This window comes from Sorex fumeus, unplaced genomic scaffold (assembly GCF_029834395.1).
Source record: "Sorex fumeus unplaced genomic scaffold, SorFum_2.1 ptg000039l, whole genome shotgun sequence".
Lineage (NCBI taxonomy): Eukaryota > Metazoa > Chordata > Mammalia > Eulipotyphla > Soricidae > Sorex > Sorex fumeus.
This window is the reverse complement of record NW_026606096.1, coordinates 33,177,711-33,199,356: the sequence shown is the minus strand read 5'-3', so window position 1 is coordinate 33,199,356 and position 21,646 is coordinate 33,177,711. Positions and strand designations below refer to the sequence as shown.

Here is a 21,646-nt window from a genome sequence, read left to right as displayed (position 1 = left end):
AAAGCCGGGCCTAGCCGACATTTCTTCAGATTACACGGGGAACAAATAAAATCTTTGAAAAAGTGATCTCAGTTGCTGAGGGCGATTGGAGAGGTGGAGGAAGCGGTGTAGTTAGCCCAAAGGTGTTCTTGAATGGGAGGCCATCAGCGATGGGGGTTACTGTGGGAAATGATGAGGTCGCTGCTGGCTTAGTACTTGGCAATGCTCCCAAGTATAGGGGGTAAAAAAAAATGCTGTGTTCGGTCTAATTTCCATGAAATTGTGAAGCAAATGGGAAGCCCTTCTGATGGTCCGTAGTGCAGAGATACAAGAAATATTTAGGAATTCAGTGGCGAATAATGGATGTTATTGTCTTACACAGTCTAATTTGGTACAACATTTGTAAAATGCCATCATTAGTGATTTTAGGATTGTAAATCACTTCTCCAATGGCAGTGCTGGGAAAACACACATATACAATAGCCTCGAGGCATGCTTTGTAAGCATTTGTTAGAGAAATGTGCAGTTTTATTGGTGAATTAATAGTTTCCTGACATAGCTCTTTATAAATAATGCCGGAGCAATTCTTGTATGAAGCTAAATTCACCTTTCTATGCCAGCGTTCTCTCTTCTATGATGAATTCTAAACAATGGGTTTGTCTCCTGTTCTTCATTATTATTATTTTTTAAAATTCAGATTTCAAGTTCTATAACTCTCTGAGTCTTCTTGGTTATCAGGATGAGTTTTGCAGACCTTCCCCCATAAATATTCAGCGAAACAGCTTTACTTAGTTATTTAAAATGAAGAACCACCTCCCCCTGCCAAATTTCAATGAAACATCATAAAGATATATTCCCTCTTTTATAACTTAATAAAAAGAAAAACTAAGTGAGATAAATACTGGGCAGACTTCACCATCAATATTTAATTATTAAAGAGCTATGCGTGGGTCCCATCTCACTATAAAAAATAATACCCAGCAAATTAAATTAACTTTCTTTGCCTTTTCTTATCTTTAGGCTGGGACTCTCTCTTTCCATTAAGGCTTGCAGGGGACTTTATTAGGGCTTTAAAGATTAAACAAGTACAAGTCAGATTAACTCTGTGAAATGGGAGTGAGATCATGTCCCTTCCGTGTCCCCCACATTCTAATGGCCCCTGACACACAAAAGCCCATGGCCCTGCCATTCCGGACTGGGCTACAGAGGCCCTGTTTCCCATCACTCCGACCTCACCAGTCCCTCTTGCTGTTACTTCAAAGGACCCCAAGACGCGACTTGCTCTGCTCCTTGCCTGCACAGCACCAGCTTGGGGGCAGCTACCCTGACCACTCTACTCAGCGCCTCGCCTTGTTGGTTAGCCTTCATAGCTCCGGCTTCTGCGTAGCTTCCTATTCTGTAATGCTGCTCTTCTATATAATGGTCCAGGTACCTGTGTATAGGTTAAGATACTCACTGAATAATTGTTTCTAAGCCCCAAACTCATTATGATTTCAAGCCCCTAAGGGCGGGGGCTTGTTTTTTTTTCTTTTTGCTTTTTGGGTCACACCCAGCAATGCACAAGGGTTATTCCTGGCTCTGCACTCAGGAATTACCCCTGGCAGTGCTCAGGGGACCATATGGGATGCTGGGAATCGAACTCAGGTCGGCCATGTGCAAGGCAAATGCCCTACCCGCTGTGCTATTGCTCCAGCCCCGGGGGCTTGTTTTAAGCATGATTTCTTTAGGACTTGAAGAGTCCTGAACACATGATTGCTACTGAAAAAGGATTGTTTGAATCAATGTGTGATCTTCCTCTCCACCTTTACAACAGTTTTTTTTTTTACTCTGCTTGTCAAATACTTAGATACCCCAATTCTTTCCTGTTAGACTCTTATCTACGAAAATCTCCATTTTTAGTGATGGAGAGGGCTAAAAGTTGTCTGGGGAGGTGGGGGTAGAGGGGTGGAAAGCTAACGGTTCTGCTCTGCTAACGGGCTTTTTGTTGTTGATGTTAGGAAAGGAAATAGGTGCCACAAAAATGAAAATGCTCTTTCTCCTTGACAAAACAACGAACAGACCCTCCCCCGGCAGCCACGGAATCATGACTTAAACCCCAAGCAGTTCAGGACAAGAGTGTAACTGTTTCGTCCCACGAACCCCGTCTGCAATGACCACACTGCAGAACAGGATGCCATGGAACTCCAACAGCTGCAGCCCTCGGATAAATTTGATTCATTCATCTCCCTCCTAAGGTTAAAAATAGGTCGCCTTCAAACTTCATTCCCCGAGGAAGCTTATCGAGGACTCAAACTGAAACCGGGGTTTAAATGATCCGTGGTCAAACGTGGGCTTCCCAGGAGGATTTCCCAGCTCTTTGTGACTATCTTACCTGATCTGTAACTTCGAAATTTTGGACACAACTCCGCTCATACTTGCTTAATACCTCCCAAGATGGTAAGGCCTGCCACATGTGGGACGGTGAAAATCACTGGGCATCACTCACAGCACTGAGAGTCTGATCCCTATATGCCACACTTGACCCTCCAATCACTGGGATTTCTATGTGCTCGTTACAAGACACTGGAGAAACCAAGACAAGTGTATGTGTTTGTGGGAGGCGGACTGGGGACCCACATGCTCACTTTCCAACTCACCCAGAGACAACTGTTATGAACATTTTGGTGAACTTTTGTTTTCTTCTTTTTATCCACGATCCAAACGCTTTTAAACTAAAACCCACATTAATTACTATGAAAGGCATGGAATCCGAGACAAGTCTTAGTATGACACCAGTGATGATATTTTTAAAATACCACATTTTCGAGTGATAAAAAGTAACAGTTGGGAGCTAGACCAGGGAGCTTTTAAAAAATTAACATGTTTCATAAAAATGGAAAAAAAAAACACCAACAATTTGGCCAAAAATAGTGTGAAAAATAACTTCCACATACCGGAAAGCAGGCCTCCATGGTGAAAGCATTTGCAAGAGAACTTTTATTTATTTATTTTTGTTGGTGAGAGTGAAAATTTCCCCTGACTTTTCTTTGGGCAAACACCTCCACAGTATGTACAGAATGAGTAAACAATGAGTAAATGTAACGTGTATGAGTCATTTTGCCTCGGAGACAAAATACTTTACCTGAAAGCCACATGACCTATTCACTCCTGCAATCACACTCGGGCCAAGACTGCCAGCCAGGGTTTGGGTCCAATCTCTCTTTTTGCAAATCATTCTACCGCTGGGCTAGCCAACTCTCGGATTCTCCTGTCGTTCAGGTCTTTCTCCCTGGCCTGTAGCAGAGACAGGTTCTCTGATAGGAATCGCACCACTGCTCACGCAGAAATGTTTCCAAGAACGTCCCTGTGCTTAATTCCACTCAGGGGACGAAGAGACCCTCACTCACGCCTGGAGCCTCTCTGTTGGGGAACTAGACTCAGTCTATAGATGCTTCAGTCATTTGGACTAGAAAGACCTGGAGGAGAAAAAGGTAGATGAAGAGTATGGAGGGGGAGGAGGCCACCAGGAAGTAGTCAGGAACTGTCCAGGAAATCCAGGACCCGAAGACAGGACCCCATTATTTTCCAAACACCCTCACAATTTGTTCTCAGTGTTGCCCCTCTTCCGGCTGAATATGTCTCTTTCCATTCCAGTGATTTTTAGCCTGTCATTTGGGGGGCAGGGGGAAGGTCATCACATTTACATGTGGTTCTGCTCTTGCTGGTCTGGCCCCAAAGCTCTGGGCATAGCCTTGATAGAAACTTCTGGAGAGATCTGGTGTCAAGAACAGACAAGATAGTCTCTCCTTTGTTCAACAAGAAAAGAGCTTATTGATGTTTTCTGGCTATAAAAAAATAATATATGCTTCTTCTGAAAACAGAAGCCTCAAAAGAGTAGAGTTAAAATCATTGAACATTCTGACTAAGCTAGATAATAATAGATAATAGATAATAATAGTTAATAATAGATAATAGTTAATAGATATAATAATAGTTAATAATATATAATAGTTAATAATAGATAATAATAGATAATAATAATAGATGCATGGGTGGTTCAGTCATAGAATAATAATAATGATAATGAATATTTCTAAAACTGTCCTTTCTGTCTTCTTTCTTCTAGGCATACATTTTTGCAAACTATGGTATCATATCATTCAGGTAGATTTGCTTTTCTTTTTCTTTTTCCAGTGGGGGAGGGGGAGGACACACTGGGGTTGCTCACTGGTGGGGCTTAGGGGGGACCACATGTAGTGCCAGGGAAAATTGAACCCAGATTTGGTACATGCAAGGCAATTACCTATTAAAGTATAATACTTCGACCACACCCCTAATACTTATAAAGGGACTCACCTTAACTTGTGGTTAAAAACAGCTGTGACCAGCTGTCCCCTGAAGACAATACACAGTCTACAAGGGACCAGTTTTCGGCGATCTACTTGCTTCCAAGATTTGTTGAGGAGCTAAGCTAGGTGCTACCTTCCGGGTGATCTAAAGGGCCATGAGGCAGGTTATGGTCATGGCGGAACTTGAAGCGAAGTAAATGAAGGCTGATGGGTAAACAGGAAATTCTAAATCCCCAGGGACATCAAAGGGAGAGCAGTTAATCCCGCGTTGGAATGCAGGGAAGCATGTCTCAAGAGGCAGACACCAGCTGATGATTAGGGAGTGGTCAGCAGTGAGTGAGCCCAGGGTCACCAGGGCTAGGGCGGCAGTGGGCAACCCGGGAGTGGAGCGCAAGACCAAGCAACCTACCTGCTAGTTTGTCTGGCTGCAGGGTGAGAGATGGTTTAGAAGAGGTACAATGGAGACAGGGGTTGGGGGGGACATGGGAAGCCATCATAATCTAGAAGATTAACGATGGAGACTTGAAAGAACTGCACTTGAAAGAACAGAGTGTGGGGTTGGAGCGATAGCACAGCAGGTAGGGAGTTTGCTTCGCATGCAGCCAACATGGCCGACACAGGTTCGATTCCCAGCATCCCATATGGTCCCCTGAGCACCGCCAGGAGCAATTCCTGAGTGCATGAGCCAGGAGTAACCCCTGAGCATCGCCAGGTGTGACCCCCCCCCAAAAAAAAACAAACAAAAACCAAGAAAGAACAGAGTGTATTCAGGGGCTGGAGAGAGTCCAAAGGACCCAAGCACTTGCTTTGCATATACAAGGGTTTGATCTTTGGTACCACATGCCACCACCTCCCCCTCCGAATATGGCTGGATGTGACCCTGGTGGCTGGACAATGCTGAGCTGTGCACCACTGGGATTGGCCATCAGGCGCCCTCGTACCACCCTATTTCTCCACCCCCTCCCCTCCAAATGCATTTAGGAGAGATCCAGGAGAGAGGTAACACAGGCTACGTTGATGGGACAGAAGTGGAGGGTTAAGAGAAAGTAATAATAGAGACGATGACGCAAAAATGCAAAAAGAGGGGCTGGAGCGATAGCACAGTGGGAAGGGCGTTTGCCTTGTACGCAACTGATCTGGATTCAGTCCCCAGCAACCCATATGGTCCCCCAAACATCACTAGGAGTGATTCCTGAGTGCAGAGCCAGGAATGACCCCTGAGCATTGCTGGGTGTGGTCCAAAAACTAAAACAAATAAAAAAAAATAAAAGAATGGCTCCAGAGATGTGGGGCAGGCAAGCATTGCCTTAGTTTGGGACCTGCTGACTTTAAAGGGTTACAGTGATCTTGGCAGGAGTGAGAGGGGTCAGTCATGAATCCCAGAGCATTCAGAAAAACCTAACATCTATATCACATGCAAAGGCTGGTGGGCTGGGCTTGTGTGCTTCCAGATTCCATCTCTTTCTGGGTGACACAGAAGAGAAATGCCAGGTGCCTTGCAAAAGAAAATGGGGTGTGTGGGGAGGATTTCTCCCGGTATCACCCCCAAAGGAAGCCAGAGCCGCTTCTGATCATTCCAGTGGGCTGTCAAGAGCTGAGCCGGAGAGGGGCGTCTTTCAATGCTGACCCACGGGCATGCAGAAAAGGCTTCCCTGGGAAGAGTTCTCATTTGCAATGGAATATCTTTTGCTTATTCTCCCCCCTGCATACCCCCCCCCCCCGTTTACCTGAGGGCAGGTTGCTGCCCTGCAGAGGAACAAACATAAAGAAGAAATGGCGTGAAATGAGACTACGTATTTTTGTTAGCAAAGGAATGGAAGAACCATATTGGATATAGAGAAAAGGCCTTGTAGATTGAATTAGCCAACCCCACGCTGAAGCCGGGGTCACCACATCGCAGTTTTCAAACAAATACTCTCCATCACTCATTGCACACATGCAGGAATTGGGCTTTCTATTTTTATTTATTTATTTATTTTGCTTTTTGGCTCTGCACTCAGGAGTTACTCCTGGCAGTGCTCAGGGGACCATATGGGATTGCTGGGAATTGAACCCGCGTCAGCCACATGCAAGGCAAATGCCCTACCCGCTGTACTATCTCTCCAGACCCCTGAAATTGGGCTTTTTAGAGCATCGTTCCTTCTCAAGGCAACTCAGGAGTCTTGGCAAAAGGGAAGGCACAATCACAGGCCCTGATGGGGCCTGGTAAATGCTGCTTGGAAAGTTCCCAGGAGCACAGCGGACAACGCCTGACCCCAGGTGGGATCAGCCCCAGGGACAACCAGTACCCACTGACCTCACTCCAGCTGGGGTGTGAGCAGGATGTGACCATTTCCCACAGGGTACGGAAAGTGAAATTGTTGACGGTTCTGTCTGATACCAAGTGACTCATTCCTGTGTCCTCCTCTGGGCCGAGGTCAAAGAGCCTGGCCACACAACCGCTGAGGTTTCCGCAGTCTTTGTGGCTTCCTATCGATGGGCAGGTGGGGGATCTATATCAGGCTTAATGTTCTCCTTTGAAGAGGTTACCATGCTTTTAAAAATGTGCCTGCATCTCAGGGGGTGAATTCCACAAATGTTGGTCTGCAAAGAATTAATGAATTGTTTATTTGTATGGGTAGATATATGTATGTATCCGTCTATCATGTGCATCCATCTGTCCATCCATCCATTCATCCATCGTTATCTATGCGATAGCACAGCAGGTAGGGCATTTGCCTTGCATGCAGCCAATATGGCTGACCAGAGTTCGATTCCTCTGCCCCTCTCGGAGAGCCTGGCAAGCTACTGAGAGTATCTCGCCCGCATGGCAAAGCCTGGCAAGCTCCCCGTGACGTATTTGATATGCCAAACACCGTAACGGCAAGTCTCACAATTTGTTGTGAGATGTTACTGGTGCCCGCTCGAACAAATCGATGAACAACGGGAGGACAGTGCTACAGTGCTACCTATAGAACTAATTTTTTTTCATTGAGTTAACACTGATAAGACTACATAAGGCTTAGGTGTCATATCACATTCTCTCAACTTTGGTATCCTTCTGATACGGGTTCACTCAGATACCAAGTCCTTAATGCAAGCCTTTTCTCCACAGAGAAAGTGGAATCAACAGCCTTCTTTTGGAATTCACCTACGTGCTGACTAGGACAAACTCGGCTGGAGAGGGCCAGAGGGGTAACCAGTCAGCATGCCACTTTTAGCCTCAGGATCAGCATCTAGATCAGGAGATTCTGTAATACTGACATCTTCTCCCTCTAGAAAACAGCTAAAAGGAACTGAGCTCACAGCAGCAATGATAGAGGGAAGTGCTCAAGGTTGTGGGAAATGCTTTCAAAGTTCAAAACGCACCAGGAATCAGACACGCCAACCAACGTGTCATGGCAACATATTGGTGTTATAAATGGAAATGTCTCTGCCAATGACAAGTCACCCAATGGAAAGGCTACTGTCTTGTCATCACTGTTGTGAGTGTAAAGAGGAAGTGTGGCCGTCTTGATGGTCTGGAGGTGAGGACTTGGCAACTAGACCCAACTGTTTAGGAACAAGCCAATTAGCCCCAACAAATGCAAGCATACTGTCCTAAGGACGTAGCTTGATGAATTTGCACAAAATTACACGTGCTGGTGATCAAGCCCCCAGATAAATTCCAAGACCAGCCAAGCCCTTCATGTGTCTCTTGCTGGTCACTATCACTACCAATATTGTGTCTTTCAAAAATGATTTATGGTGACTTGTCAATTCTTTGGAGGTGGTAGAATTTCTCAAGTCTCTATCTAGACTCTGATTTCCCCTGGACCTGCGCATAGTTTTGGTCCTATGAAGGAACTTTAGGAAGATGGGCTGAGGCTAGAGCATTGTTACACATAGTAGTTTCTTTTAACAATGGGGGAGGGGGGGAGGCAGAGTGATAGTACAGCAAGTAGGGTATTTGCTCTTGCACGCACACACTCGGGTTTGATATCTGACACCCCATGCAGTCACTCAATTCCCGCCAGCAGTGATCCCTAAGCAAGAGCAAGGAGTGACCCCTGAGCACTGCTGGGTGTGGCCCCCAAAACAGAACAGAAAAAGGAAGGAGGGGATGATGTGGGGTCTGGAGAGATAGTATGGCAGGTTGGGTGCTTGCCTTGCATTTGGTCAACCTGGGCACCTCATACGGTCCCCGGAGCAGAGGCAGGAGTACGCCCTGACTTGAGCGCTGTTGGGTGTGCCCTTCCCCCACTCTGCCCTTCCGTCAGAGATGTGTGAAGTTTGGAGTTAGTTTCTTCTCTCTGCTGAACAGTGGGCAAGCACTGAACCTAGGTCCTCCTTCCCAATTCTGATCTGCAAGTGCTCCTTGTGTGCTCTGACTGGATCGCCACCAAGAGCAGCATTAGGCGCTACTCAGGCGAGGGATCCTTTCACGGTTCAGGAGGTGACACGGATGGTCCAGACACTCCATCAGACATCACGGGAAGGCAAGGCGAGCGGCTGCTGCCACGCTCTTAACTGAGTTAGGCACATTCCAAGTCGCTCTGCCAAGCAGTCACAGAGCATCTAGGCTATCTATCACAGAGCCAAAAAGGAGGAGGCTGACGTGGAAAGAAAAGGCATCTAAGAATCACCTTTGCATACACACACACACACACACACACACACACACACGTGTTGTGTAAATGGCCTGAAAGCTCCCTCAAAGGATTGCTTTATATTCTGGCTGAGAAAAAGGAGACCCCTGAATATTGCCCCAGATGTCCACTGTTGGGGGCATGTGGAGGGTAAAGCCTAGAGAGAGGGCCTCCCCTGGGCACCGTGAGACCTGGATTCGCACTCAGAGGGTGCCAGACTAGGGCACCGGGCAGCGTGTGGGCAGCTCTGGGTTGGTACGCCCAAGCTCTGCTCCCAGTGTGCCTCACGGGACAAGTTACTGAACCTCTCTGCGTCACTAACACGCTTACAGAAGGCGGGTCTGCAACCGTAGTGAACAACACTGCGTATCTAAGCCTGGTGAGGCAAGGAGTGGACCTTAAATTTTTCATCAAAAGGAACCAACATATGACTGCAACGTGATGGATGCTAAGTAAATCCATGGATTGGCAGCCATTTGTCCCTTCTGCCAATTCTTTGGAGGTGGCAGAATTTCTAAAGAGGTGATCATTTTGATATATATACACGTATGTATTTATACATATCATGTTCACCTCTTTAGAAACTCTACCTATATCACTTAATCACTTAACTTCCCGTTAGTCGTCGATTTGCTCGAGCGGGCGCCAGTAACGTCTCCATTTGTCCCTGTCGCGTGCTAGTGTAGCCCAATGGCATCTCTTCGCTCCGGGAACATGGAGGGCCTCAAACCGATCGTTCATGACCTTGACAAAGAAGTCTGACCATCTGGTAGGTGGGCGGCCACGCGGTCTCTTGACATCCCGTGGAATCCAATCAGTAACAGCTCTAGTCCAACGGTCATCTTTAAATCTCATTACGTGACCAGCCCATCTGATTTTCGACACCTTGGCAAATGAGACAGCGTCCCTGATCCTTGATCGTCGACGGATGTCAGAACTCCGGATTCGTTCTCTCATTTGAGTGAAACGTGATATTCCAAGCATAGCTCTTTCTATTCTTCTTTGGGAGACCTGAATGGCATTCTCATCTTGTTTGCGTAGGGCCCAGGTCTCTGAGGCATATGTTAATGCAGGAAGAACAGTGGAATCAAAGAGATGTGCCCGGAGCCGGAGGTTCTTCGTCCTCTTAGCTATTTCTTCGACGTTCTTGAAGGCGTTCCAAGCCGCTCTCTTCCTCCTGCGCAGCTCGGGTGCCAGGTCATTTGTCATGTTGACCTCTCGACCTAGGTACACATAGCTGTTGCATTCGGAGATGGTCGTTCCGTTGAGAGCGAATGGGGCGTCAGGAACGAGGCTGTTTCTCATAAACATTGTCTTCGTAAGATTCAGCTGTAGTCCTACCTTTCCACACTCACGGTCAAAGTCGGCCAGCATTTGTGCCGCTTGGCTGATGTTTGGTGTTATTAAAACAATGTCATCAGCAAAGCGGAGGTGGTGTAGTTGCCGACCATCTATCTTCACTCCCATTCCTTCCCATTCCAGTTGTCGCATGATGTTCTCGAGGGTGGCACTGAAGAGTTTTGGTGAAATGGTATCACCCTGCCGCACCCCTCTCTTGACATCAACGATCACTTCTTTGTAGAATGGTGAGATCCTGGTAGTGAATCCGCAATACAGCTCACGGAGGATCCTGATGTATTGGGCTTGAATGCCCTGATTGGCACCCGGCCCAGACAAGGTCAGACCTGAACACCTGAAGAACCTGCCGTCAGTACTCATCAATACACTGGCTCGGCTCTTCACTCACTACCTGTCTGAATGCAAGGTTCCATCTCAATGGAAAACCAGCAGGACCGTACTACTGTTCAAGAAGGGAGACATCCATGACATTGGCAACTATCGCCCGATCTGCCTATTGTCTGTCATCTACAAGTTGTTCACTCGAGTCATCCTGAATAGGATTGGCAGAACACTAGATGAAGGACAACCATGTGAGCAAGCAGGGTTCCGCAAAGGATTCAGCACCATCGACCATATCCACACGATAACCAAACTCATTGAGGTTTCTCGGGAGTTCAAGATGCCGCTCTGCTTAACGTTCATTGATTTAAAGAAGGCCTTTGATTCTGTTGAGACGGAAGCGGTCATTGAAGCCCTACCTATATATACATGAATATAGATGTGTGTCTATATATTCATGTGTATATATGACACATGTTATATATAGATGATGCTATATGCCTTAAGCCAGAGGTCCCCAAGCTTACTTTCCACTGTTCCCTTATCATAAAAGCAATCACTCAGTGTCCCTCCTAGAAATCTACCTTCTTTAATCAGACCAACAGAAAGTGTCCCTCCAGGATAGCGCCCCCTCTTTGATCTGCATCCGAAGTATCAACCACTTTGGGAAACACTAGTTGCAACCAAGACCATGTAATGTGACAATCACATCTCAGCTGAACAGGCAAGTAACTGGATGTCTCGGAAGCTCCCTCCAGTCATCCGCAAACGGAGCGTATTCCTCTGCCTCAAAGAGACGTTTCCGGAATTCAGTGAGATGACGGGGGTGCTGGGTGCCTGGCGGCCTCATGGCTCCTTGCTAATGTGGCTGCCTTCTCTGTACAGGATGAATTTGTTTCACCAGCAAGGAGGAGCTTAAGCTGCAAAATGAAACACAGCCACACTCCGTGTGATATTGTTTATCCGCGACTTAGCCTGAATTGAAAAGGAATCTGCTGTGTTTGAAAAGGGATTGAAGCAAACCCTTTGCTGTAATCCAGGGCAGCTTTGGAGGTGTGTCTCCGGTGATGGGATCCAGGCTGTTGGCACCCAAAGGAAGGGGCGCCCCCAGAAAAACGTGGCTGTTCCGCTGATCATCAGAAAGAGGTGCTCACACAGGCCAGCAGCGCTGAAGGCAACTCCAGGGAAGGAACCGCTTAGATCCCAGAAAAGTGTCCACTGTTGAACCACTTGTACTTGATGGATGGGCAGAAAAGAGCGAAAATGACTATCGGTGCTCAGGGGACAAGGCCAACAGTTCCAAACTAGTCTTTTTATTCACTATCAAATCCTGATTGGCACAGCAGGCCCTTCAAGAAATAAAATCCCACCCCTCTGCCCTGATCTTTTCTTCTAGTCTGTAATTTATGAAAAAATATATAGCAACAAGAAAGAAAAAAAAAATTTTTAAAGAAAAGTGAGCAAAGAACTGGAGCAGGATTTATCGATGTAATCACTGTTCAGTTTGGTGGCCTCTGAACTCAGCCCACTCAGAAAGTGAAAACGGCCACATCCAGACCCAAGACTCCGCGATGCCCACGTCCCTGCCCCCAGAGCCGGGTGGGCCTTTGGTTTCTGGCTTAACACGGAGCAGACATGCTGGCACTCCACAACAGGAAAGCCAGGGCACCCAGAGATGGAGCGCACGTCCAGGAGAGCCCTTCTTCTTGCTGACGAATGACGAGAGAGCAGAAAGAGTTGCGGGTTCACCAGTACCTAACGGGTCAATCTTTTTGCAAGCCCAGAGACACACCAGAGCCCAGCGCCTTGCCTCAGTGCATGCGAATCTTTCAGGAGTGAGCTCAGGCCAGTGAGACCCAGGAAAACCTATGGCCCCATCTCGGGGAAGCATTTTTTTTTTGGTCAGTGACGCAACCAGCCCAACCCTGGGCTGCTCCCAGTCCATCCTTCCTTCCATCCTTGAAAGAAACTTGGTCCCTGTGTCCCTTCAAGATAAGAGGCCAGCCGCAGGGATTTCTCCCCCCCCCGCCCCCCCCCCCCCCGCTTTCCCTACGGTCCCAGGCGCTGCCTTTGTTTGGGACATGTGCAGTAGGCACTGATTCAAGGTAAAGAAGTCTTGTCTGACCTCGGGAAAGTCAGCCTCGAGAGCACGGTGGCCATAAACGCTTGGAAATTCTGGGTGTATTCGTATCTCTGGGATGGGAGCAGCTGTGTAACGCACACGGCCAGACCATCGGGAAGCTCTGGGTGTGTTCACATCTCTGGGATGGGCACAGCTGTCTCTCTCGATGCCTGTCGTCTAGGTCATTCTCCATTTCTACCCTTGCTTCCCCAGTCCTGTCCTCTGTCCCTTCACCCCTCTTGCTGCCTCTGTGTCTCTGGGCAGGGGACACACTCAGAGCCTTCACTGCCACTGCCCTTTGCCTGTCCCCGGGATTTCCTCTAGAGATGCTGGGGAGCGGATAGAGGCTTCAGATGGAAAGTGTCTCTCTGGCTGCATCCTCAGGCTCCGCTGGGTGGATGCTGAGGGGTTTCTTCACCTTCTGCAGAAGATTTACTACATTGGAACCTGGCGGAATAAGTCTCCCCCATGATGGGCTCTACTAATTGGGAATCGAAGCTAATTCTCTGGGCAGAAATTTATCATCATGTTATCTACGGAAAGGAGAGGTTTGCTAAGTCCATCACAAATAAAAACCGTCTGTTAATAGTCATGTTTACCCCAGGAAGAATTCTAGGGGCTCCCAGGATTCTATTTCTCCACTAACAACAATTTTCTGCTGAGTCACCGAAGCCGGCTCTCTGGGCCCCAGAACTTTGTTCACAGCAAAGTTGAGCAGTCTCCCCTGAACCACTGGCCAGCCCTTGTCTGCCTCTGTGGCCCCTTCATACGGCAGCCTGGGGCAGTGTCAACACCCCACCCTGGTGACTCTCTCTTGCCCATCTTCTCCAGTGACTCAGCAATTGGCTGCCCCTCATCTTGGACAGGAATCCGAGTGTCTTGTCTATCCCAGAACCTTCAGTCTCATCACTGGATCGTCAGTGTCCTTAACCCCAGCCATGCAATTAGCAGAGAAGTGTTGAGTAAGCAAAGGGCTGTGGTACCTTTCTGAGCCCTGGGCCCACGTGGACTTGGGGGTTCATATGTTTTCTGATTTCAGGCTTATGAAACGGTGCACACCAAATAAAGGGTGTTGGGAGGATCCTCCCAGGATGGGAGAAGCATGATGAAAGTAGACTATAGACCAAACATGATTGCCACTCAATGCCTCTTTTGTGAACCACAACACCCAAAAGGAGAGAGAGAACAAAAGGGAATGCCCTGCCACAGTGGTAGGGTGGGATAGGGGATGGGGGGGATGGGGAGTGGGAGGGATACTGGGATCCGTGGTGGTGGGAAATGGGCACTGGTGGAGGGATGGGTGTTTGATCATTGTACAATTGAAACCCAAGCACAAAAAATTGTAAGTCTACAACACGGTACCTCATGGTGTCTCACTAATAAAAATTAAAAAATTTAAAAAAAATGTACAACTGACAGGCCCTTAAAAAACAAAAAACAAAAAAAAGCAAAAAAAAAAACCAAAAAACAAACAACAACAACAACAACAACAACAAAAGAAATGGTGTACACACCAAGCGTGGGTCACAGTGCAGGGGGCCGTCATAACCAGGCCGGCTGATCTCTCTCTGCCACAGAACTATGGATTTTACCCTTGATACGGCACATGAAGGCTTTCAATAGTTCTCCCTCCCTTAGTTAGGTTTTTCTCACCAGGTAACATTAAAAAAATAAAAATCAGCAACTAGTCGAACTCTAAAGTTAAAAACTCTAAAGCTGTGGCTAAAGGTTTGTGTGTGGGGGTCAGGAGCAGTTATGGGAGGTATAAAATTGCCACTGATCACCGTCCAGACTGGAGCAAGGCAGTTTCTTGAGAAGGGTCCAGCACAGTCTTCCCTTAACTCAGACGGGTGGTTCCACGATTCCGGCCATGACTGAGGGTTCCTTCCGCCCTTCCATCCTCAGATGAGAGAAGGTCATGAGCATGAGGTGTCCTTAGCACTTGAAGTTTTAAAGTTTCAAAGCATTTTTCACCTGGCTGAAATTTATTATTATTATTTTTACATTTTCCGGCTGGGGGGGGCGCTAATGTTTTTTAAGTCCGTCTTGCTTATCCTCAAGTCATTCTGCCTACCCCTCTGCCCCAGGAAAGGCTTCAGGGAAGTTCCAAGACGGAGCGGGAGCATCCTTGCAGGATCTAAACTTTGAGAAGTGAGCCACTCATCTCACTGGGACTTCCTTGGGGCAAACACAGCGAAACCTTCTTCCACGCAGCTCCACAGAGGCGCACTCCAACCCCCCCCCCCCCCCCCCCCCCCCCCCGTCATCAACAAACTCCTTTTAAAATGCAGCCAGCCCAGCCCAGCCCAGCCCAGCCCAGCCAGGGTGGCTGGGAGAATGCAGTGGAGTTGGGGGGGTGGGGTCTCTGCGAATCTACCCTACATAGCCTGCGGTCGTGACCAGGTCCCAGCGCTCTGACCAGTTCTGGACAGTGATGCAGACACTACAAAGTTGCAATCCACTAGCAGGGTGATGGGATGGACAGACACGGGTCAAGGCTGCCACTGGGTGGGGAGGGGGGGGGGGGTCCGGAGTGGGCCCTCCCAGAGAGGCTGAGGATCGGCTGACCCGAAGGCCCTGCCCCTCTCTGGGACCAGGCAGGCCACCCCCACGCTCCAGGCAGAGGCCACCCAGACCTTGGGCAGATGGCAGAGAGGAGCTGGCTCTGCCTGGGCAATGGGGTCCCTTTTCCCAGAAAACCACTTGGAACGGTCTGCGAGTCCACCCCCCCCCACCCCCGTCAGGATTCTTTTTTTCATTTTTTTTTTGCTTTTTGGGTCACACCCAGCGATGCACAGGGGTTACTCCTGGCTCTGCACCCAGGAGTCACCCCTGGCAGTGCTCAGGGGACCATATGGGATGCTGGGAATCGAACCCAAGTCGGCCGCGTGCAAGGCAAACGCCCTACCACTGTGCTATCAATCCTGGGGTCAGGATTCTTCAAGAAGATGGGACTCGGTGCTGCGCTTCCCCAGAGGCCCAGTGCCAGTCGGTGGAGCAGTGGAGCGCCGCCCCCTGCAGCTGCCCCCCAGGCCATCAGCTGGTCCCACCCACCCGCCCCTAGCGCAGGACAAAAGAGCCCAGAGACCCGGCACGCGGCCACTAGGGGGTGCGCTCCGGACAAACGCATCCTGGGCACTGGCCCAAGTCTCCAGGCAGCTGGCAAGGTCCTGGCTGCAGGCGTTGGTGGGGGGAGGGGGGCGCGGGGGTGCGGCCAGGGGCCAGTCTGGGGCACGGGCTCCAGTGCCAGGCTTCTCAAATGACCTGCTTGATATCTTGGGGAGCTCCCACCCGGGGCCCAGGGATCACACACACGTTCTAGAAAGCAGGAATCAAAAAGCAAGAGCTGGGACAGAATCCTGCAGGATGCTGAGGTTTAAAAATGTGGTGGAGTTACGCAGAGACTCTCAGAAGGAAGAGGAAATTCGGGGGAGGCCGCAACGAGTGGTACGCCACACACCTGGTGAGTGCCAGGCCCCGGGTTTGGTCCCCGGTCCCCCCGTACCCCATCCCAGGCTGACCAGCTCTGAGAGAGACTCCCAGCCTCCCACACCAGCACTCCTGGCAGTGACCCCCACACAAAACATAAAGATGGAAGGAACGTTCCTCCCTCCTTGCGAGGGCACTTCCATGGAAACCGGTGAGCGGTCAGGGCATTGCCCATGAAGGTCATGTCTGTACCCGCCCTCCTTGGCCCTTCCCAGCTGCCAGTGTGAAACAACGGGCACGCTGAAACACATTCCTGCCCGTTTCGACTTCACAACTGCAAAGGGGGGAAAAAAAATTCACAGCAGGGCCCGACCAGCCACCGGAAGAGACCAAGGCTTGTCGGGGGTCTCTGTTTAATTTTGATTTGGAGGAGGTTCCATTGTTTTGTTTTTTTTTATTCTTTTGGTGGAGGCTTCGATCATGTTCCTCCCACTTTTTTCCAAACTGTCAGCTTCCAAGCAATAAGGATCACACTGAAGCCGAAAGGATCTGCAGAGTCACACAGCCCGACAACAACAACAACAACAACAACAACAAGGCATTTGTAAGCAACCCATGCCGGAAGCAAAGGCAACTGCATTTCCATACCTGGCGCTGATATTCTTCCTGGGAGGAGAGGGTCACTGGGCAGCAGATCTTTTGAATTGGAGGTGAATGGTGATTGTCTAAATGTATCTTCTGAAAAGAAAGGGCTGGGGAGGAGGAGGGAGGTTTAGTACGTTAGAGTTATTCAAGATACCCAAACATCTGGCCCCCGACACCACACATGCACACACACTCACACACACACACACACACACACACACATATGCTGGACACTTGTTTTATTCCTCTTTCTCTAAAAAAAAATTTTTTTTTTCATAAGATGTGCTTAAAATGGAGAAAGAAAATAAATTGCCTCAGACAGGCACCATCTGTGCTTTCCATCCTCTCTCGAACACCACGCCCGGCTGCGGGAGCCAGGTTTGACTCTTGCACAGTAAGTCCCCGAGGGATGAGCCTAGTGAAGACCAGCCACTGGGAAGACCCCAAAGGTCCTGGGGGGACCCCCAAAGGCCAGTGTAGATTCCTCACAGAGCAGGGATGGAGGGGCCGGGCATGTCACCTGGACCTTCAGGGGTCATAACAGCCCTGGGACAAAGCGCCCACCCTGAAGGAGACAGGACTGTCCCCCTAGACCTGGGGGCTGCACCGGGAACTCTCCGGGATCCGAAGGGACGATGTTCAGCCACAGTGGTGACCGGAAGGGATGGTGAGAACACCGGCCCCGCGGCCTCTGATTGGCTGAATGCGCCCAGAAAGGCAGCTGGCAGGGATCAGGCCAGCCCACCAAACTGAGAATCCCTCACGATACAGACCTGGGCCCCCCTCCCTCAAGTCCCTGGCCCCACGGGACTGCTGTGCCTTTCCCCAGCAGGCGTCAAAGCCACAACCATTATTATTCAAAGTTAAAAGGGAATATTATGATGAAGATAGAAGACACATATCTGTGTTATACAAGCAAAATAACACATTCACCCTTCACACTACTTTCACAGGGCTGGTGAGAGTTAACACCACTGAGTGTGTTCTGATTTTTATTTTCTCTCTCCATCAGAAGCCCCAATTAAATAGGCTGAACAAATAAGCTTTCCATAGGTACAGGGCGAGGGGGCATAAAACAGCAGATGTTCTGTGTCAAACATCGGATCACCTGCAAGTGGCAGAAAACGGAGGATACCGGCAGGTCCGGCAGCACACGTGCTGGTGAGCTGCCCGTTCCGGGGCGAGATCTCCACCCCACCACCTTAAGGCTGGTGATCTGGCACGAACAGACCTCTCTGAACCTTAGTTTCTTGTCTCTACGAGGCCGAGTCCGCACCGCAGCGAGGGTGGACGGTCTGGGGGGGGGGGGGGGGGATGTGGCGTGCACAGTGCCTGATGGATACCCTGTAGGGTCTCAACACCTGAGCTGTTCGTTTTGTTTGTTTCAAGTGTGTAGCTGTGTAGCCGTCTCCTCGGAGGTGGAGCAGAAATTAATCAACATTTCTCACTAGTTGGCCCAAAGTATAATACACAAAAATGCATGGAGAGGAAGGTCTGACTCTGAAAGGTTCATCTGACCCTGGGTAATGAGGGGAATTCCCAGTTGTACCCTTAAAAACTCGAGAGGAAACAGACAACAGCTTGTTTAGGATGCAGGACCCCTTCGCACGTCCAGCTCTCTCCCCCGCGGATGCGCTCCCCCACCCAGCGCTGGACCACTGTGGAGGTTCTTCCATCCTCCTTCCGGGCTCCCTTCCCACCTCATTAGCCCCGAGCTCCCTGAACTCCCTCCGCAGACGCCGCATTCTGCAACCCAGAGAACAAGTGAGTGCTAGGGAACAAAGGGCCTCGCTCCATCACCATGCCCTGTGCTACCTGTGTGAGCTTCTCTTCCCCTCCTCTGGAGGTGTGGGGTGCAATGCATCCCAGTGATGCGCAGGGCAATTTCCTGGGGGAAGCCAGGCCTCCCTGGTCCTCTGGGCTCTCTCTCTGGCCTGAGTTTTCTGGCCCCGGCCAGAGTCCCTAATACAGCCCAGGCCAGCAGCACAGCTCGGGACACAGCCCTCGGAATATGGGACCTCAGGGTGCGTCAAATTCTGCACCAACTGCATGGAATGGCCCGCGCAGCCTTGGCTGGGGGAGTCGCTTGCTGGGTCTCTCCCTGCGGTGTGGAGGCCACCACGGCCTGTGACAGAGATGTCCTCGTGCCAAGCGGGGCAGTTTGCATGGAGAATGTGACCGGCTGGCCCAGAGAACAGGCCAGCCAATGGACCTGCATATTACTTGGCTCTGGGCTATAGAAACGAGCCTGAGTTTGGAGAACTCAGAGGAGCTGCAGGAACCGTTCACTGAGATGTGGAAACTGACCCTTAGGGGCCCCCAAGAGCCCCAAGAGGTGTCCTCTGAAGGACAGCTGGAAAGTGGCCCTGCTTACTGCAGAGATTGTGAGCCCTGTCCTGGTCTCCTTTATTTTAGATTTAGATTTTATTTTTTAATTATTATTATTATTATTGTTGTTGTTGTGAGTTGTTACGGGTGCCCATTCGAGCAAATTGATGAACAATGGGAGGACAGTGCTACAGTGCCACAGTGTTGTTGTTATTATTATTATTATCATTAGTATTATTTTGCTTTTGGGGTCACACCCAGCAATGATCAGGGCTTACTTTTGGCTCTGCACTCAGGAATCACTCCTGGTGGTGTGCTCGGGGGACCCTATGGGATGCCAGGGATCGAACCCAGGTCGACCGCATGCAAGGCCTTCTCAGTTGTGCTATCACTCTGGCCTCCTCCTTCTAGTTCAAAGGTCACTTATTTAGCGAGGGTCCTTGCCCTTGTCTCCTCTGTCTAGCAGTGACCACTGAGGGCATGTTGCCCACCACGCCCAGTGCAGTTGGTGCAGTTTCAAATCTCAGGGAGCTCAAGGGTCTGCGAGGGCTGCGGAGGGCCCCGCAGAGGGACAGGTGCAGAGCAATGAGCCAGCTGAGCCTGGGCCAAGCGGATACTACCTGTGTTCCAGGGGCCACAGAATCCCCCGGGCAGGAGGGGAGAGGCTGGTGGGCACCGTGGCTCCAGGCTAAGCATCTGGGATGCCCTGGAGGGGCTGGAAGGTAGAGGAGGAGGAACGTAGAGGGGTCCTTAGGAAACCCCGCCTGGGGGGCAGGCAGAGGACAGGGCAGTGGCCAGGGCAGCAAGGGGCAAAGGTGGCTGCAATCAGAAACTCGCAGTGACCCATAAAGACTGAAAGCTGGATTTGAAATGGGGACGGTAAAGGCCACAGTCTGGCCTAAGACTCACCACAAGTCCTCCAGGTGGACCTGATGGAAGTTGCCCGGCCGTCTGCCTGAAGAGCCCCCGAACTGTGGGCTCCGGTCCCCCCACTATCCGAGGGCAAAGTGATCCTCTTTGGTGTGACTTGGTTGATTATTTGGAGGATTTTGGACAATGGGGAAACAATGTCCATCACAGTGAATGACCAAAGCATGTGCAACCCCTTCAAAGAACACCCTCAACTGGATGAGAGCTCTGCCCTGGGTTTGAAGAGCAGGTCTCCCACTGCTGGAGCTGAGTCACTGCATGTTCCACGGAGCACAACCCCACTGCACCAGAAGAGAAGCCCCCCTAGTCACCGCTAAGCCACCCAGACGAGACAGAGTAGTGGACCAGAGTCATAGGACAGCGGGCAGGACACTTGCCTCGCACCAGCGGACCCTGACACCACCCGAGCCCTGCGGAGTAAGCCCTGAACACAGCTGGGCATGGCCCAGAAAGAAACGGGGCTGAAGAAGGTGAGAGACGAAACGAAGACCACCATGAAGGGAAGCCACATTCCAAACAACTCTCCCTGGATGCTGGTGCTACCCTGCCAGGAAAGGAGGAGGAAGACAAATGCTACACATGCACACAAGGACCAGCAAAGCTCTAGGAGAAAGAGCCAACGGAGAAATAGCATGGGTGAGGGCAGATTAAGCCTGGTGTAAGGTCTACTGAAAGGGAGGAAGTACGGAGCCGGAGTCAGCACAGCGGGAGGGCGTTTGCCTTGCACGCGGCCAACCCAGGTTCAATCCCTGGCATCCCATATGGTCCCCCTGAGCAATGCAGAAGTAACTCCTGAATGCAGAACCAGGAGTAACCCCTGAGCATCACCAGGTATGACCCGAAAAAGTAATAAATAAAAAGAAAGAACAAAAATGGAGGATGTATGAGCTTAATGGAGCATCAATGCACCGCCTGGCATATGGACCAATACCTGGGCCAGCAGGGAGAGCAGGGGCTTGGCATGGCCTGTGCAAGAAAAATCTGAGTGTGAATTCCATGCGTCCATGCCGGTCACTTAGGAGTTAATGCACTGGCAGGTCAGCCAGGCAGCACAGTGGACAGGGCACTGGCCTTGCACGCAGCCCACTCGGTTGGTTCCCCAGCACCCCATACGTTCCTCCAAGCCCACCAGGAGTGACCCCTGCGTGCAGAGCCAGGAGTAAGCTTTGGCCACCATCCAACTGGTTAACCTTCAACACTCATCGTCAGAAAATGGGGTTAAAAATAATCATTACTCTGGGGGGGTTGCTCGAGCAAATCGATGAACAACGGGAGGACAGGACAGGACAGAACTCTGGGGGTGGAGCAATAGCACAGCAGGTAGGGCGTTTGCCTTGCACGCAGCCAACCCAGGTTCGATTCCCAGCATCCCATATGGTCCCCTGAGCACCGCCAGGGGTAATTCCTGAGTGCAGAGCCAGAAGGAACCCCTGTGCATTGCCGGGTGTGACCCAAAAAGCAAAAAAAAAAAAATCATCACTCGTAACTGGGGATGTGACTCAGCGGCCATGTGTGTGCCTTGCATGTCGGAGATCTAGATTTAATCCCCAGCACTGAAAATCAAAATCCACTGGGACAGGGGTGAGTTTCAGATTGCA

General features: G+C 50.0%; 1 protein-coding gene across 5 annotated transcripts in view; it reads right to left on the bottom strand.

Moving 5' to 3' along the window:
- Positions 1–21,646, bottom strand: part of ZNF827 (zinc finger protein 827) — a 192,766-nt gene that overhangs the window by 45,326 nt on the left and 125,794 nt on the right. For all 5 annotated transcript variants that reach the window (XM_056118996.1, XM_056118995.1, XM_056118992.1 and 2 more), the window contains exon 8: positions 16,794–16,897. In XM_056118996.1, coding sequence (XP_055974971.1) covers positions 16,794–16,897 — 104 coding nt within the window. The remainder of the gene's footprint in view (positions 1–16,793; positions 16,898–21,646) is intronic.